The 17679-nt window shown below is 43.2% G+C and overlaps 1 protein-coding gene across 2 annotated transcripts; it reads left to right on the top strand.

The window, feature by feature from the left end:
• Positions 1 to 1287: 1287 nt before the first annotated feature.
• Positions 1288 to 8090, top strand: Zscan12 (zinc finger and SCAN domain containing 12). 2 transcript variants are annotated; one of them, XM_055596932.1, is made up of 4 exons: positions 1288 to 1328; positions 2093 to 2499; positions 5109 to 5253; positions 6814 to 8090. In XM_055596932.1, the coding sequence occupies exons 2-4, from the start codon at positions 2095 to 2097 to the stop codon at positions 8007 to 8009; spliced, it is 1746 nt and encodes a 581-aa protein (XP_055452907.1). In that variant the 5' UTR covers positions 1288 to 1328; positions 2093 to 2094; the 3' UTR covers positions 8010 to 8090. The 2 variants fall into 2 exon arrangements, with proteins under 2 accessions (XP_055452907.1, XP_055452906.1); XM_055596931.1 differs by lacking the exon at positions 1288 to 1328 and adding an exon at positions 1339 to 1448.
• The last annotated feature ends 9589 nt before the right edge of the window (positions 8091 to 17679 follow it).

The following is a 17679-nucleotide window of genomic DNA, read 5'->3' on the forward strand; positions in this document are numbered from 1 at the left end:
CACCACCACCACCACCACCACCACCACCACCACCACCACCACCACCACCACCACCGCAGGCCACACCTTCTCTTTCTGGGCCCTCTATTTATATCCTCAGAGCCCTAGTACACGCCCCTCTCCTTGTCATACAAGGCAGGCCATTTCCAGCTACCAAAAGCCACAACCTGTATGAGACAATTATCAGCTGTGGACAAACTGAAGCCCAACTAAAATCTCACACTTGGGATTAAAACAAAAACATATTTACATAACACAACTGAATTTACAAAGAAACCAAAAATTCCATTACATAAATCCTTTTGAAATGTACTAACAGGTCACTTGGTTTCACTTGGCTAAGACTGTTTCAGATAGCTATCAACCACCTAACTTACATTTCCACCAATTATTTCTCTAAATTTTCTTGATTTATTACTTTTTGTTCTGGTAACCTAAATCCATGTACCTGGGCCACAATCCACACATATTTTGCTCCATAATAAGTTCTTAATGTCTTTAAGAGCTTGTTTGTTTGTTTGTTTTGGGTCACCTTCTCTGTGTACACTAGCTCCCAAAGAATGGGATGAGATTTCTTTTTCCCTCCGTAACTGAGTGTTCTGGCTCATGATGAGACCATTAATCACTATTGTTTTTCAGTGGGTTCTTGACTCTTCTCCATTTTTATTTTTTTAATTTTAGAAAAATATTTGTGTTTATGGGGATACCATTGTTGCAAACATATTTAATGAATACCGACTGTTGTGTTTTTTTCTATCCAAGGAAAGCACATTACTTCCTATTTATGTTCATATTTGGCCTTTAAAGAGTGTTTTAAAGTTTCTTCCAAGCATATGTGGCGCATCTCTTTTGAGTGTTTTTGTTGCTGTTTTTGTAGCTGTGGCCTTTTCATTCACACAGGAACGTACGAAGGCTGATATTAGTGTGGTTTATACCCTGCTAATGTACTCAACTATCCTTTTGGTATATATTTCCCATTGGCCGTCCTGGCTTTTCAAATCTGTGATCGCATTATCAACCTTAAGAGGGACTGGAGGAGAATCACTGACAACATCGTCAAAAACCCCCAGGCTGGGTCTGAGGAGACTGCGGGGAAGCAGAGCGGAGTCAGGAAGGATCCGGGCGAACTGATCCCGCCCGGCACGCTCAGACACAACACCCCGACCTCCCCGCACAGGCGCGAGGACAATCCGCTCGGTGGAACTCCGCGGCTCTGGGCGTGCGCGCCGGGCGACCCGCCGCCACGGCTTCCGGCCTCGGTGGGGGTCCGCGATGGCTTCCGGTTCCTGGGCGGGCTGGAGTGTCATTCCCTGCGCAGGAGCGCCGCGGTGAGCGAGCTGCCCGTCCCGGCCGGCGGGAGGGCGTGAGCTGCTGCCCGGAGTCGGCTCCCAGAAAGATGGCTGCAGCCGAGGGGAAGGTCACCCGGGCCGCGGTGTGGACGCCCGTGGGTACGCCTGGGGCGCAGAGCTGGCCGGGACCTAGGCACGCGGCACAAGTTACTAGATTTAGAATCACAGAATATGGAGGGGCAGGAGAGAGGCAGAGTAACCTCTCCGACCCTTCACCTTTATAAATAAGTCCCAGCTAAAGCCAATTCGCGAGACTGTACTGTGTAAATGATTGTATGACACCAGGCATCAGCTATGCAGGAAATTTTCAAAAACAGCAAGTCCTGGGTACCCTAGTTGTCTGCTCTTCTGTTCTCTCCGTTATTTTTGTGGTACTGGTATTGAACTTCGCGCGTGGTAGGCAGCTCTTGCTCTTACCCAACGCCGTCTAAAGGTTTTATTTCAGTTGATTGTGTTTTACTTTAGGCGTAAGTGGAGCTAAGTTTCTTACCAAGCCTTTTCTCCTGAAGTCTTGAAACAACATGGCATGTTTTCCACCTTTGTCTGTTTTTGTGAAAGTACTTGTAGAAAAATACAGTGAGTTAACTGGAGGGCAGGCTTTCAACTACTCCACATAAATTCTTAGAATATTCAGTATTTGCGTATGGTAGTTTGTGTTAATGATGGCTTATCCCTTAGGTCCGCTTGGTAAGAAAATTTACAAGGGAGTTATTATTTGAGACACTGATAAATCTTTTATATAGCTATGATGGCTTCTACTGCTGATAACAAGATCTGTAAGAACCAGGATGGGCTTTTGGAGATAAAGATGGAGGAAAAATGTAAGTATACCACCAGAGAAGATTGGAGCCTAGAAAGGAAGACGTATAACAGAGAGGTCTTCCGAAAATACTTCAGACAGTTTTGCTACCGGGAAACATCTGGACCCCGGGAGGCTTTGAGCCGACTTCGGGAACTTTGCTGTCAGTGGCTGCGGCCAGACTTGAACAGCAAGGAGCAGATCCTGGAGCTGCTGGTGCTGGAGCAGTTCCTGACCATCCTGCCAGGGGAGCTGCAGGCCTGGGTGCAGGAGCAGAATCCCGAGAGTGTGGAGGAGGTAGTGACTGTCCTGGAGGATCTCGAGAGAGAGTTGGACGAACTAGGATACCGGGTAAGAAAACAATGGGGTGTCTGTCCCCTAAAGGAGTTTTGAATTTGTAGGCCATAGTGAAGCAAACCATTATTTCACAAAGCATATTGACGCTTAAGTAGATCCAAAAGGAGCTTTAGTTTCATGGGGAGTTGGGGGTTGAACTTGTATGTTAAACAGACTAGCCTTGAGCTTGTGGTCTTACTGTCTCACACCCTTAAGACTGAGATTGGTGTGTATTTCTGTGCTAAACTACAAAATTCTGTCGGATAAATATCTTCCTAATTCAGAAACACAAGGCTCATACTACAGAGAGAAGGTATCAAAAGATGCTGGAAGGGCAAGGTATTAAAGAGATGGTGATAATAGGGTGGAAAACAGCCTCTTGTAATAGTGTTATGTATTGTGTAATATAAAACTAGTAATTAAGAAATAAGGATTTGAGCTGACCAAGAGCACATGCTTGTCAGCTAGTGCTCAGAAGGTGATAGAAGCAGGTGGATTGAGAGTTTGAGACCAATTTAGGCAACATAGCATGACCCTGTCTTAAAAATAATAAGAGCTGGGATATAACTCTGTGCTCGAGGACTTGTTTAGTATGTGCCAGGCCTGTGCTTCACCCCCAGAACCATGATAGCGATGTACCTGGTGTTGGGCCTGGATTCTCCTAGTAGAAACTCCTTAGTAGAAACATTGGTGGAGGGTACCAGCTGTTAATATTTCTTTTCCCCCAGCTGTTGGTGGACAGCAAGACTCCAGTGTTGCAAATTTGATGGATTCCTCACCAGTGCTAGGGTGGGACTTGTTACCCTTGTGTCTTTAGAAATGCCTTACCTGGGCTGTAAGCAAGTTCAAGAAACTCATTGGTGGGCCAAGCTAGATTTAGATGGGATCTTTATTTGGTCTGTTATCAATGCCCTATCTGCAGTGAAAAGCATGCTTACATATTTCCAGGAAAACATGTATCCACTGCCTTGGTTCTGCACTAAAGAGTAAAAAGACGGAAAAATGAAAATCATTATCCTGAATGAATGAGATGTGGGAGCCGAATGGAAATTTAGGGGGGAGAGCTAGGGCAGGGAATACAGGTTGGAGGTATGGAAAGCCCATTAATGTTGGAAAGCTGAAGTGTGAGTAGAAAAGTTGAGATACGGAGTTCATGATATTGACCATAAACCTCTCAGCTTAGGTTTTCTTCTAGTACAAAGGCTCTAAATCTTTTCTCGATAGTCTAAATGAGCTGTAAATGTTATATAAAAGAGGCAGAAGAATCATTTGTTCCCTTTTTTATTTTTGTCTTAACTATGACAAGATGTTTTCAACCACTGGAGTTTTGAGGACATATGGCAATTTCTTAGAAAATTTTTGACTGTTATAACTGAGGAAAGCAGAGATAATTCTACACATCGAACAGCACACAAGCCAGCCTCAGACAGCAACAAATGAACTTACTAAGAGCATATCAGAAGAGCTGAAATTATGAAATCTCAGTATGAAGAGTATGAACCTGTGAAAGAAAAGAATTATAATCTGATATTCGGGTATGAAATAGATGGGAGAGAGAGAAGGAGGCCAAAAGTTTGAAACAGAAACAGGGTCATGAAATCATGGCTACATGTAAGAGAACTAGCTGGCAAAGACATCCCTGACAGTGCTAAAGACTGTAGGTGGCCCTTCTGCAGGTTTTTGTAGAATGCCAATTTTTGTCCACATGCCGTCAGAGACTCTTGGAATGCAGCGGTAAACGCCATTTACAAATTACTATGTAGAGTCTAGTCTACTGAGAAGAGATAGAAAGAAGAAGATTCCACAAAAATATAAGGTGTTAGATGTTGAGAAGTCTACGAAAAACAGTAGAGAAAAAGCATAGTGAAGGAAATGGTTTTACCTCAGGTCACAGAGCTTTCAAGGAGAGGAAATGCTGACTGCATAGGCTTTAAGTGCTGTTAGTATATCCAGGATAGAACTAATTTGTTGAGAAGATGAAAGAATTAAAGAAATTATATCATGTAGGGATTTACAGACCCTTATAAAGAATTTAGATTTTGGTAAATGGATAGTCAGTGCCTGGCTTTGAGCAGAAGAGAAATATAAAGAAAATTTTAAAATAGTCGCTCTGCTCACTCACTATATTGGGTAAATTCTACAGTGGTGGTGGAGGTGCCTGTTGGTTGAAAGTAGAATTAACAGGAATAATTTTAGGATACTATACCTGCTAACCAGAGATATGGACAGTTGGAAGTCACCCATGGTAGATCCTGGGAACCCCACATCCCAGTCCTCCGAAGAGCAGCAAGTGTTTTTAACTACTGAGCCATTCTCCAGCCTCTTCCTCCTGAATGCTTTTTTCCTCCTTTCTTCCTTCTTTTCACCTCTTTCCCACCTCTGTTCTCTGAACACTAGACAAAGACAGAAAATGACAGAAAGCCAACATAATTTTGGCTGTAGCAAGGAAAAGAAGGATTCCTGGAGAAGATAACATTTTAAAATGACCTTGAAAAATGAGTGGAATCGAGGCAGGCTGATTGTTTTGAAAAAAGGCATTTCAGGCTTGAGTAGGCCATGTGCCAACGCCATGAGCACTATACTCTTGTTTGCTATTACTAGAGTGCATCTTTCATTTCCCTTAGGCCCCAGTCCAAACTGAAGAACAGGAAGTGGCCTTGCAGAAGACGAAGCCTCTAGGAACAGAGCAAGAGCCCAGTGCATCCCTTCAGTTTGCAAAAGCCAAGCTGAAGTATGAACCTGCAGAAAGTGACGTCCAAGAGGAACAAGGTAAGAAAGGAAAGGGCAGATCTAAGACAGGACCTCAGGGCTCGTTTGTACTTCCTGCTGTTTCATTAAAGTCAGGAGGGTCTGTCCAGAAATCTGATGTTCATGTGTAGACTTCCATGTGTAATGGTTTGTCACCCTGTAGTTATTTTTCCCTCCTTCCCTTTCTTCCTTCACTCCCAGAACCTCATGCATGCCAGATAAGCACTGCATCTTTCTAAGGTACATCCACAGTCCCTTTTACTTCTTACAAAATCAGTAGTTTCTAAATTCTGGCTTTATGTTGTTTAGGTTTACTTAATTTTATTCTTCTGGTAGCTATAATTCTCTATTCTGACCTATGTGCTATTTCTAGACTTTGGTCTACTAAACAGTATTTCTGTCTTCCACTTGGACTATATCCTTAGTTCTTTTAGTAAATACGTTTTTGATCCATAGTGTCTGCAGCTACCTGGTAGTCTAAGAGAGAAAGAATTTTCTTGTCAGTGAAGGAACAGTAAAATGAACATGGCAGAAATGTTAAAGGTGGTGAACAGGCAGAGACTCACTACCTTACTTATCTCTGCATCTTCCAGTTTTGGATTTTCTAATAGGTAAACTGTCTTACGGTTTTAAAAAGATTCATAAAATTATCCAGTGAAAATTTTCTGTGCCATTTAAATCATCTAGTCTCCTCCCCCCAACTCTGAAGAAATTGTCCCCTTGTGTCCTTCTAGAGTCTTTATAGTAAACATTTTCTTCTCCTTTATGCTAAGATGGTAGACTCTTGCAGTTTTTATTTATTTTTTAATAGTTGCTTAGCATTAAAAAGTATGGAGAAAGCGCAAAGCAGGTTTGCCAGCCACTACTGATGACATTTATCTTTGATATTTTTTTTACAGTAAATAACATAGCATAGATTATTATCTGTAGTTCTGTTGTACCAAAAGTTATATACTGTTATAATTTCAGTAGTTATTGCAAAGTTGCTTTCCATAACAATTTGGATAAATTCACACCAATAATTTGTGATACCCATTTTGTGAGTTTTGTGTTATACCAAACTAATTAGGTAAATTCAATGAGTGAAAAATTATACCTTGTGCTGGCAAAATGGCTCAGCAGGTTAAAGTTCCTGCTTTGCAAAGCTGACAACCTGAGTTTATCCACAGAATCCACAGTAGGAGAGAACCAACTTCCAAAAGTTATCTTCTGACTTTCAAACATGTGCTTTAGGTATGTGCTCACTCACACATAAAATAATACAAAAAATTTTAAAAATTATACCTGTGCTGTTTAACTCATTTTTGCCTGATAATGGAGTAGTGTCTCCCTGTGATGAGGATTATGTGTCTCCTTTCTTGGAAATAGTATAGTTTCCCTTTGTCTCGTTTTCTGTTGAGTTGTTATTTTCATGCTCATTTTGGGGTGTTTTATATACTTTTCTCCTGTTGAATTCTAATCCAGTTTTACAGTTTGTAGTAGAAACTCTGACTTTCACTTGAATAATTTTGTGTTGCTCATTTCATGAGCTGTCACCTGCTGCCACTGGAGAGTAGGTAACGTGCAGGCTCCCTTTTGTAGTTTCAGGTGTGGAGACTGCAAATGAGTCCGGGACTGTAACTCTACAGCAAGACCTTTGTGAAGGAGTGGAAGCAGAACAGGTGACTGCTGGCAAATTAGCAAAGGATGCACTCCAGTGTGAGGAAACTCAGGGCCCTGGAAAAGAGCCTTCTGGTGCTTCCAGTGAGGACAGCCAGCCTCTGCGGAATGAAAATGCGGTAAATTTGGGTGACAACTCCAGCCACACCGAGCACCAAAACATCTGCCCAGGGCGAAAGTTGCATGGATGTGATGAGTGTGGAAAGACTTTTCGCCAGCACTCACGCCTCATAGAACATAAGCGGATTCACACTGGAGACAGGCCCTACAAATGTGAGGAATGTGGGAAAACTTTCCGATGGAGGACTGTCCTCATTCGACACAAGGTGGTCCACACCGGAGAGAAACCATATAAGTGTAATGAATGCGGCAGGGCCTTTGGCCAGTGGTCAGCCCTTAATCAACATCAGAGACTTCACTCGGGAGAAAAGCACTACCGCTGTAATGAATGTGGCAAAGCCTTTTGCCAGAAGGCAGGCCTCTTTCACCATCTCAAGAGCCACAGAAGAAACAGGCCTTACCAGTGTCTTAAGTGTAATAAAAGCTTTAATCGCCGCTCCACGCTTACTCAGCACCAAGGAGTTCACACTGGTGCCAAACCCTACGAATGCAGACAGTGCGGGAAAGCATTTGTTTATAACTCATCCCTCGTTGCCCATCAGGAAACACACCACAAGGAGAAATCCTTCGCTCAAAGTGGACCTGCTCAGCACCAGGAGCACCACGCCAGGGAAAAGCCATACAAGTGCAATGTGTGTGGAGAAGTCTTTGTTCAAAAGACGAGTCTTACAGAGCATGAGCAAACTCATACTGGAGAGAGACCCTATACATCTGCCGAGTGTGGGAAGGCCTTTACCCAGTGGTCAGTTCTCACGGAACATCAGGGAATCCACACTGGGGAGAGGCCCCACCAATGTGATGACTGTGGCAAGACCTTCAGACAGCAGCCAGATCTTAGCAAGCACCAGAGAATTCATAGTAGAAGTGGGCCCTATAAGTGTAATGAGTGTGGGGAATTGTTCAGACAGAACTCGACTCTTATTCGTCATCAGACTGCTCACAAAGGAGCAAGAATCTCTGTGGTAACTATAGGGAAGGCATCTCACAGTGTAGGCTGATGAGAAATAATGTATTTGTAATGCTTTATGGCAAAACTTCAGTTGGTGCTGTAAGAAGACCATAAATATTTGATGAGCGCTCACTGTGTACTGTCCATTGTATGGGGCTGTGAAGGAAGACTAAGTCCAGATTTCTAGAACATTTACAACCCAGCCTGGGATGTGAAACTACCGTAGTTACTTAAAGAGAAGGGCAGTGGAGTCGATGCCCAGCATGTTTTAGAATTAAAGGAGTAGAAAATAAGTGTCATAAATTCTGAAGGACAGATTCCTGTACACCTGCTCAGGAAAGATTTCTGAAATATCTTATTGGAAATAAGGGTCTCAAGGATAGCTCTGAAAGACAAGGGAAAACAAAGGTGAGCAGAAGCAAGCGTGCGGGTTGTTTGGAAGCAATTCTTCTAGACAGTTGATTTTGAGTGCTGAACTGATGGGCATTAGTTGGAAGTAGCTTGGGGACAGAATAGGAGGGCTGCAGTGCTAGCAGTGCTAGCCAACAATGTAATGCATTGACACAGAGCGCTTTCCTCATTTGTCTCTAAAGTACCTCTAAGTACAAATGTATTCTTTTAGAAATGATGTGCTCACACATGCTTATCACAGCACTTGTGAAGCTGAGGTAGGGAGATTAGGAGTTCAAGGCCAACCTGAGCTACATGGACCCTAAAGAAAAAGAAAATAGGATCCTGGGGGCTAGAGAGATGACTCAGCAGTTAAGAGCACTTGTTCTTGGGGTTTGTTCTAGCGCCCACATGGTGTTGGTTCAAAATCATTCAGAAGTCCAGCCCCAGGGCATCTGAAGTCTTCTGATCTCTGTAGGAATGAGGCACATGAATGATGCACGCACATGCCGTGTAGGCAAAACACCCCTACACACAAAATAAAGTGTGGATGCCGGCTGGAGTACCACACAGAGGGAAGGCCCAGAAGCCAAGTTCTTGTACCCGGCTTCTAATCCTGTGCGTTAATGCCTGTCATACCCCAACGCGTCAAGTGTTTAAAAGGCCTGTGTGCACTGAATGAGGCCCTGGGTTCAGTCCCAAAGCTTTGAAGGTTTACTTGGGTATGGAAGTATCAGTGCCAGCCTCTCAAGGCTAGGGCAGGATGGTGTGAGCCTAAAGTTCGAGAGCAGCCTTGATGACAATAGTAAAAAGCTATGTCTAAATAAGTGCTCCTGTTTCAATCAAAATGCTCATTATGCCTGAGGTGTTCTTGTGAATCTTAAGGAAAACAAGCCTATAGATTCTCAGAACACTTGCCCCAGCTCCACAGTTTTAACTCCCTTCAGGGCCTAAAACTAGGGTTTTGGTGTGGTCTTTCCATCATTTCAAATTTAAGTGTATTACGGATGGGGAGCGGGCTGGAGAGATGGCTCAGTCAAGAACACTGGCTACTCTTCAAAAGGATCCACCAACTTTCCGGCAGCTCAGCCACTGTAACTCTGGGTCCGGGTTATCTGGTGTGCTCCTCCAACCTCCACAAGCACAGGCACACAGATGGTGAGTGCACACACATACGCGTGCAAACAAAAGGTTGTACATTTAAGGCTCTCGGGTCTGCTGACTACAAGGCTCATGGCTCAGCAATTAGGAGCACTGGTTGCTCTTCCGGAGGTTGTAGGTTCATTTCCCAGTATCCACTTGGCAGCTCAGAGCTGTCTGTAACTCCTGTTCCAGGGCACATTAGACAGACATACAGACAGCTAAAACATCAATGAACATAAAAATAAATTATACAAATAAAAGCCCCACACATTTTAAAGCCTTTTTGTTTCCTAGTCCTGTCACTGTCATTGCGTTCTCTATTGTTGAGAACTAGTGTAGCCTTTTGGTCCACATACCTTACTGAGTGCCAACAGGAAGCTGCCACTACCCCTGTGTGGCTAAGTGGAAACAACTGCTTTGAGAACCTGTGGTGATTACATTATTAGTGAGCAGTGAGGCCACTTGAAACGTGGCTCCTGTATTTGTTTGTTTGTTTTTCTGTGGTTTTTCTGAGCCTAGAACTCACGGTGATCCACCTGCCTCTGCCTCCCTCAGTGCTGGGATTAAAGGTGTGTGCCACTGCACCTGGCTCCTGGATTATTTTTAATCATTATTAAGATAACCCATGATTTTTCTCTTTTCTACCTTGCTGTGTCTTGAGACTCTATATCTGAGCACAACTGCAGTACACTGTTACCTCTGTCCAGCCAGTGGATTTCAGATCATGTGTAGGAACAAAAGGGAAAGAGAATAGTCAGCCCATTCTTGGGTAAGTCTTCCTCCTGCCTGAAGTAACACCTCCATTTCCCCAGTGCCTCTTGCACAGAATAGCATCGCTGAGTTAGGAATTGAGCCCTTAGTCATGGGAATACACTCCTATGGAAATGATAATGGTTTTAGTTTTCTGTGTCACATTGGCTTTTGGTGTTGGAGCTAGTGTGACATTTTAAAATTACATTTGTTTATCTTGTGTGTGTTTGGGTGATGCTGTTTATGGCATAGAACAACTTGAGAGAGTTGGTTCTTATAATTTGGGATCAAGGTCAAGCTAACAGGCTTGCCAGCAAGTATCTTTCCAGGTGAGACATCTCACCACCCTTTTCGTGACTTGAAAAACATTGTATTCTCGACTGAAAGGCCATGCTCTGTTGAGAAATAACCCATTCAGCTGGACCTGGTTGGAACTACTGAGGGGCCTGATTCAGAAAGATGGAAAGTTTAAGGCCAACCTGGATGACTTAGACATTCTCTCACAAAGAAACAAAAGTTTAAAAGAAAGAAAAAGAGAAAGGGGTGAAAATAGCTCAGTGTTGGAGCTCTTTCCACGTGTGTAAAGGCTCCATGTTAAATCTCCAGTAGTGAAAGCTAAAACTGTTTACTGCTCCAGGCCTCCCTAACAACGTTAGAGCTGCAAAAGCAGAAGCAACAGGGGTTAACAAAACATGCATTTTAATCAGCACACAGGGTCCCAGATTAAGCCAGAAAACTGTGTGTGTGGAGCCTATTCTCTACTTGAGCTCACCCTGCCTCCCGCTAATCTCGTGGAATCTCTTTTTGTGAGCATATCCTCCTTACGAGGCTAATGCTGGTAGTACTCCTTATCTACTCAGAATTCGCAGATGTGCTACCCAAACAAGAATTAACCATAATAACCAGAGCTGCCCTGCTGGCTGGAATGCATCCCTTAGAACTGCCTTCCATTCCTGAGTCTTCACCATTCCTTGTTTGCTTACCACATATTGTCATTACACAAATGTTCTTCCAGTTTCTTCTCCAGACATCATTCACTGTAACTCCTAAACATTTCATATAAAAAGACCTTGAGCAAAAACAATAGAAATGTTATACCAAGAGATATAGTTGGTAACTTGTTTAAATGTAGGAGTTTTGTTCTGGCTTCTTGTGCTTAAAAATACACTGTACCCAAAAGGGAGGCGCATGAAATTTCCACATAGGCATCAAAAGAGATCAGGCCTCGTCCAAAAAAAAAAAAAAAAAAAAAAAAAAAAAACACACGGGAAGGGGGGGGGGGAGAGCAGAGAGGCAACCCGGGGTGGGGGGGGGGGGGGGGGGGGGTGATGACAGATGTGAGGTGTGTGATGGGCCCTGATGTACATGACACAGTGAACAGAGAGTACCTTGTGGTAGCCAGGATGACATCTTTTTGTAGTCATGTAGCCCAGGGTGGTCTCAGATTTTTGACAGCCCTCCTACTTCAACCTTCTGAGTGCTAGGATTACAGGTCTGATCCATGGTGCCTGATCCCCTTTGCATCTTAGTGTAGATTTTTAAATGGACAACAGGAAGCTGAGAATGGAAATGTGTAAGCAAGGTGTAAGCAATGCAGTCAGTAATTCAACGACACAGAGGTAACTGCTCAGGTTTTCTGGTTTCTGGTTTTGTAACATTCATATTAAGACATTTCATGGTGAAAGTATGTGGAGTGGTTGGGCAGAGCCAAGTCTCTAAAGCAATGGAAAGAAGTAAGCTAAAATAAGGGCTGAGATTGAATTCTACCTACTCAAAGTTACATAGGTTTGAACAAAAGCAGCTATGCTCCAGAGCATATACTTTTAGGCTCTTACGCGATGCTTTTTTTCAACTGGACAAACTATGCACTGCAGTAGTATTCAGGAACTTGAGTAATTTTCTATAGCAAGTTTTCAGTTCCTTTTTATTCTAAATAGAGCCCAGACCCAGGCCCAAACATCTCAGTATTCTGGTATCATCCTCTCTCCGTAGTAAATCTTGTGGGATTTGGCCAGTGTCCCATAAACATCCGCCCCAGTGGTAGTCTGGACAGCGTAGATTTGCAAAAGATGTTCTGCCTTCAAGGTGGGCTCTCACCTTTGAGAATGAGCCTTCAGGCTAAAACCCTGATTCAGACTGTCTTTCTACCACAAAACAAGTGCTGTCTTCTCAGTACATCATATTTAGAGAGATGTCCCCAGATGGTGTTGACTCACCATGTCTGTCGTTAGGACTCTTTTTTAAAGTTATTTTATAGTGAAGTGCTTGCTGGAAAGGGGGCAGAGTGCTGTATCACTGTGACCCCAGTACCCAGAAGGCTTGAGGCATAAGGATCATTTGAACTCAGTAGTGTAAGACTAACCTGGGCAATACAGGTTTCGTCTCAAAACAGGAAGATAACAATTGTGTTCTATAAAATGGCCCCTATTCTTGGGAAGCAGCAGCTGTAGTGTGGCTTGCTTAATCTTGTGTTTGTTCCCCGGCACTGAAAAGAACATTTTCATTCATTCCATTTTTACTTCTCAGAGACAAGATGGTGCTCCATTAACTCTGGAAGCCACAAGTTCTTGAGTAACAAGTGTTTCTTCATCCTGGGAATAATAAATTGCTAACCTTTAGTTGAATCACTGCCCAGCTTTTATTCCTTACTGGAAACCTCTCATGTTACAACCCTTTCAAAAGCCCATTTTACTATTTTTTTTAAAATATATCTTCCAAATGTTCCTTGGGATGATTAGTAAGGCGTCCATGCACATTTTTTGTAGATATATAGTGGGTTTTTTTAATATCTTTTATAAACAGTATGTATTTGTGGATGTTCTGTGTGTTGTGTCTAATTTTATCATTCCATTTTATGTGAACAATTTAACTGGCTCCCTAACTTACCTTGTAAAAGCATCATTGAGAACTTTCACTTTGCCTTTGATTGCAGGGTAACTCTTCCTACACACTATGACCTTTTGTGTGTCTGAAGCTGTTCAGTCCAGCCTCCTAGAAAGTAGTTCATCATTACAGTTCTGTTACTATGAACCATCTTACCAAGGGCTCCTAAGAGAAGGTTTTTTGTACCCTGTGTTTATGTTTAAATCTCCATTACTCCACTCTAAATATACATCTCATAATTAAAAAGAAAAACTGTGAGAGAGAGAGAGAGAGAGAGAGAGAGAGAGAGAGAAACCTGCCTGCCACAGTGCAAAGGGCATTTCTGTGGAATCATCTCCATTCATATTTACATGGGTCCTGGCCTTCAAACTTCGGTCATCAGAACTTTTGCTTGCTGAGCCACCTCAGATGCTCACACCTCTTCTTTTGTATCTAGTACCTTAAATCTGCCTACTTGAATAGTAGGTTTAGGAGTGGGAGCAAGGTACCCAAGAGACTGCAGCAATTACATCTGCTAGTTTTCTCCAGATTTTCTCTCTTAACCCTTTAAAAAATTGTCTTCTAAAAACATTACCAGGATTTGAGTCTCAGCTTTATTAACCGAATGAGTCTGGTGAAGCCATTTAACGTCTGTGCTTCAGCTTTCTTAGGAGTAAATCTGATAGAATCTGCCTGATCAGACAATTTCCTGGGTTAATGGCTTATATGGAAATGCTTACCACAGGATGGCATGGTAACTGCTCTTGGTTTATATTGACTCTAGGCTCTCAAATGTGCCAGCTCTAGATGGATGGCCTACACCAGGCCAGATATCATCCCTAACCATACTGTCAGCTCCTTGGGACAGCTGTCTAATCCACCCAGTCCTGGGATAAAATTTCCCACCCACGTTGTTTACTTGGATGCCTTGGAAACAAAACCACCCGTGCCTAAAACAGAGAGAGCTACCAGCCCCCAGGCCTCAACTGTTTGACTGTGGAGACATTTGAAGTTTTGTAGATGGAAGGGTCTCCCCATGTACAGCATAGATCTTGCTGACCTTGGGGTTAACCTGGTGGCTCCTTATAGGGTATACATCTCAGCAACTTCATGAACTTCAAGAAGTCAGAATAGAGTAGTTGGTGACCTGGCCCTTGGGCTTCCATGGCAGACCTTTAGGGGCTACAGTGGTTGATGGACGGGCTCATAGGCAGTGGACTGGACATGAACCCAGCGTTTCAGGTTCTGGTGGGGCTCAGGCCGTATGGTTTAAGGTGTTGGAAGTCTCAGGATACCAGAGTTGTTGAGAAGAGGGTCTGGCTTCCTTCTTTGGTAACAGGAAGGTTGGGTTTATTTGGAGAAGTGAGGTGATTCACCTTGTGGGTAGAGGACAAAGAGTCCACAAACAGTTCTGTGAGCAAATTATTCTGTAGACACCTGTGTGCCATCAATCAGTTGGTGCAATGGGAGAGTACTACTTCCTTGACTAAATTCATAATAGTTGTTTTGCATGGATATTAAGCAGCTGCCTAGCATTGAGTTCCACTTTCACTCCTTGTGCTCTTTAAATATTTACTGCTATAAGCTTATTTCTACCGTTCTTTTCACTGACACTTACATGAGACTGTCCAAGATAGGACATTTACAGGAGAGGTTATAGTCTGTCTTCGAGGCTTTATTAACAAACATTTTAAAAGTAATAGATGAACAGCCAGTTTCATGTTGTTGCCTTTAGGTCTCAGGATAAAGATGGAACAAGAAATGTTACAGATATAGTAGAATCAAACTTTCCATATCCAAACGAAGACCCCAGTGTGGATCAAGAATGCTTGTTGCCCTTTCAGAGAACAAGTACCCACGTGGAGGCTCTCAGCAGCCTGTCCGTAGCTTCATCTGGGGCCTCCTATGCCCTCGGCTGGCACACGTGCTCATGTCTGCAGTGCACACATATGCCACATGCATAAAGTAACAGAGATGGTTTTTAAGTTTCGGGCAACTCATGAGTATTAGTAATTGGCTGATTTACAAAGCATGTGGTGCTTAGACCTGTAATCTCAGCATTCGGGAGAGCTGTGTGAGTTTAAGGCTAGCCTGGGCTACATAGCGAGTAAGCCCTGACAGCCAGTGTTGCACCAAAACCCTGTCCCAAAAAAATCCTGCTAAAATTACAAGCAGGGTTTAGCAATGCTAGGAGAACTTACATCCATTTAATCTCAGAAATACTTTTCTACCCCATCTTTGAAACATTGTGCCTATCCTGCTACTTTATTAATTAGGCACAATATATAAAAACCCAGACATTCTTATCAGAAAGTATATGACCTCAGGAAGGATTTATCGACCACCTTATTGAGTTCCTATCATTTTAGCAGCCGGAGCGAATTATCAATCCACTCATTCAGCAGATATTGGGGTCAGATATGTAGGTGTTACAAGGGAGAGATAGTGCATGGACAGCCAGTTCCTCATAGCATGGAACAGACATGTTTCTGTTTCTGACACTAGCACAGGCAGATGCTCTAAAGGCTTTGTGAGAAACAAGAAAATTCTTAAGGTTAAAGGGAAGTGGGCAGATTGAGACTCCAAGGAATATGAGTGAGATGAGATTTTTGTCTTTGCAACATTCGTTCTGCAGTGTCGTCGGTTCAGAACACCTAAGTGCTGCACGTGTTGTGATTCCTAGATGCTGCGGCAGAGTTGACTTAAAAATGGTTTATGCATAGAAGCATTTGCCTACACGTATGTCTGTGCAGCATTTGTGTGCTGCTGCCTGTAGCGGCCAGAAAAGAGCAGCTGATCCCCTGGAACTAGAGTTATAAGTTTGTGAACTGCCATGTGGGTGCTGGGATCCAAATCCTGGTCTTCTGCAAGAGCAAGTGCTTTTAACCACTGAGCCATGTCTCCAGTTTCTTGTTATTGTAATAGAAAAAAAGTTTTTAAAGTGTGTGTGTGTGTGTGTGTGTGTGTGTAAGTGCACATGTGCATTTGGGTACCCATAGAGGCCAGAAGAGGCTGTTAGACCCCTTGAGCTGGAGTTCGAGGTGACTGGGAGCCTCTCACGGTGGGTACCGGGAACTGAACTCAGGCCCTCTGTAAAAGCAGGAACTCAACTGCTGAGCTCTCTCTAGCCCCCTCAGTTACTGTGTATTGCAGTTCTAAAAGGTCTCAATGGGACTTCCCCATCCCCCCACAAAAGACTTTTGTTTCAAACATTTTGTTGAAACATTTTTTACGATAAATTCTTGAGAGCTTTTTTGTCTTCTTAAAAAAAGTGTGCTTATTTAACTTTAGGCACATGTGTGCGAGTCTGCATGTGTGTGTCTGCACCCCCATGTGTCTGGTCAGAGGTCAGAAGAGGACACCGGATCGGCTGGAACTGGAGTTACCAAACCTGGGTCCTCTGCAAGAACAGCAAGTCCTTTTTACCCACCGAGCCTTCTGCCCAGTCTCTTGTTTTCATCTTCTGGGAAAGATCTTCTGTGTCATGGGCTGGCTGCCAACCTGGCGTGTAACTGAGGGTGCCCTTGAAACCGGAGCCCTCCTGCATTTACTTCCCGAGTGCTAGGATTACAGGCAGTAGCTACCACGCCCAGCTTCACGCTGTGGAATACAGGTGGGTTTTGTTTTCACCTTGATTTAAAAAAAATAAAGTATCTAGGACTTCAGATGTAGCTCAGTTGTAGAATACTTACCTAATATACAGAATACCATAGATTCAATTGCAAGTGCTACAAAAAAATTTAAAAACAACAACAAAAAAAGAGTATCCTTGTTATTACAGTAGTTTGGATATGATTTCAGTACTCCATTTCAGCAGACTTCTATACTTCACTCTCAGTAACAGACCCTCTGGACAGAAAATCAGCAATGATATTAAATTGCTGATATTAAATGTCAATGATATTAAAATGCCATTAACTTTTCAGGAAATATACATGAAATATTAACAAAGAGATATAGATCATTCTCTTTGTTAAAAAAAAAAAAAAAAAAGACCATGCTGCAAACTAAAAAAAACAAGGGAAAGAATGATTAAAAAACAAAACAAAACAGAAAGATTGGCTTACACAGTATGGGGCTGGAGGATGAACTAGTGACTCTACACACTGGAGGGGCAGAGAACCAGCTCCCAGTCTAGGAAGTTGGGTGCCTCAGTAGTTCCAGTCCAGCCGGGAAGTTGCTTAAGAGTCAGTGGCATTGAGGCTGCTTTGAAAGGTTGAAGAAGTTGGAGCTTGATGTCAGTGCGAGATAAAGTCACTGTAATCATTTGAGTAAAAAATGTCACCCAGAGGCTCAGGTGTTTGGACACTTGGTCCCCAGCTGATGGCTGTCCTAGTTATTTTTCTATTGCTGTCATGAAACACCATAGCCAGGACAACTTATAGAAGGAAGCACTTATTTTGGGCTTAAAAGCCCTTTGCTCAGGAATCAGGGAACCACATGGAAGGGGAGTTAGACACAGAGGGGATGGAGGACACCAGGAAAACAAGGCCTTCTCGACAACGCAGGGCTGGTGCACATATGACCTCACAGAGCCTGAGGCAGCAGGCACAGGGCCTGCGTGGCTCTGCACC

The sequence above is a fragment of the Psammomys obesus genome, unplaced genomic scaffold (genome assembly GCF_907164565.1).
Source record: "Psammomys obesus unplaced genomic scaffold, mPsaObe1.curated_primary_1811, whole genome shotgun sequence".
Classification (NCBI taxonomy): Eukaryota; Metazoa; Chordata; class Mammalia; order Rodentia; family Muridae; genus Psammomys; species Psammomys obesus.